This window comes from Dendrobium catenatum, unplaced genomic scaffold (assembly GCF_001605985.2).
Source record: "Dendrobium catenatum unplaced genomic scaffold, ASM160598v2 original_scaffold_70917, whole genome shotgun sequence".
Lineage (NCBI taxonomy): Eukaryota > Viridiplantae > Streptophyta > Magnoliopsida > Asparagales > Orchidaceae > Dendrobium > Dendrobium catenatum.
This window is the reverse complement of record NW_021389364.1, coordinates 1-1466: the sequence shown is the minus strand read 5'-3', so window position 1 is coordinate 1466 and position 1466 is coordinate 1. Positions and strand designations below refer to the sequence as shown.

At 41.5% G+C, this 1466-nt stretch overlaps 1 protein-coding gene across 1 annotated transcript; it reads right to left on the bottom strand.

The window, feature by feature from the left end:
• Positions 1-298: 298 nt before the first annotated feature.
• LOC110100179 (mitochondrial carnitine/acylcarnitine carrier-like protein) lies at positions 299-1025 on the bottom strand (the record flags this gene model as incomplete). The annotated part of the gene is given in 1 exon segment (XM_020827605.2): positions 299-1025. A coding segment is annotated over 1 exon segment (502 nt), but the record flags the coding sequence as incomplete, so codon positions are not given.
• Positions 1026-1466: the final 441 nt, after the last annotated feature.

Here is a 1466-nt window from a genome sequence, read left to right as displayed (position 1 = left end):
GAGATGTATTCCACGCGCAGCTCCTTCCGGCGAGGATCTGCCGGACTACAGGATTATCTGGGGTTGCACCAGTGGGTGATTTTCCCATATATATTGAGGAACTAGAGTAGGATGCCATGTAAATTTGCTGGCAAAACTTAAGTTTTGAGATGTGAAAGATCGAATGGGCAAGAAGGTTCAAGAGGGGTATGCTACAGGCCCGATTCGTTACATAACCTTATAGCGGCCATAGTAGCGACCATGGAGTTCGGAGTAGCTTTTGAAAACTGTCAAGAAAAAAGAAAAAATGACAAGGCACTCAAAAGAAACAATTATATTTCATAAAGATAAGAAATTGCATAAATCAATCAGAAATCTAAAGAATAAGACCATCAAGAAATCGAATGTTTGCCCTAATGAGATCTGAGGTTGTGTTGATATATGCAGTTTTATCTTTTACATCAAAAGTTATCTTTATGATTCAAACAAATGAACCTCAGGATCAAATGAAGGTAATCTAATAAAAATTCCAACCACATTCCCACTATTCTAAACTTGATCTGGTAACCTCATATGCCAAGAAACAAGCAGCATTGGCAGGAACACTTCTCGCCATAGCAGGACCAAAGCCTTTGTACAGTCCCTTGACACCTTCTGTTGCAAAGATCTTCTTGAAGGCATTAATAGAGCCAGAAAATTTTGGGTTTCGATAGTCATCCACCTGAATCACACTCTTAACGACATCAGTCGGATACACAAATGCCCAGAAAGAAGCACCGGCCAATCCTCCGGCTACAATCAGCGAGCCACGACCAAGCTTTGAGGTGTCTGGGCCACCGGCCAAGGTCTTCTTGAGGGCTTCGTAGACACCAAACATTGCAGCATTTCCAGGTACCTCTCTTGCTAAGGTCGGAACCAGACCTTTGAATAAGCCTCTTAGGCCACCTTCGGATCTCAGAACATGCCTTGCCACATCCATGGGTCCGCCATACTTAACGGCGCCTGTTGCGGCTGAGGATGATAAAGCACTTTGTGCCTGCAATCTGTTTCAAAGCTTTAGTAGAAGCAAACAAATGTATACTTGGTTTGAAGTGATTATGAAGATAAACAATAATTTGATGTACTCCAGATATTGACAAAGAATCTGAAAGAAAACTATTCATTTAAAATTGAAATACATACAGAATTGGACAAGTTTTTGTGTACATAAAATACGTTGATACAACGACAAAAGAATTCTTAATAACCAAACAAATAGACATTCTTATCATCCACAAGCACTTCAATTCCACTTCTAAAAACAAGGAGCTTAAATCTATTCAGCTTAGTTATGGAATTGAATTTGAAGGCAAGGTCTTTGTTATGCCGCCGGTTAACAACCGGCGCAGCCGGCCCAAGGGCCAGTTCAGGTTTATGGGAGGTGGAACTTGTCCGCTTACCTTGGTATTGTACGCCCACATGGTGGGCCCCAACTTGCCAAATAGTTT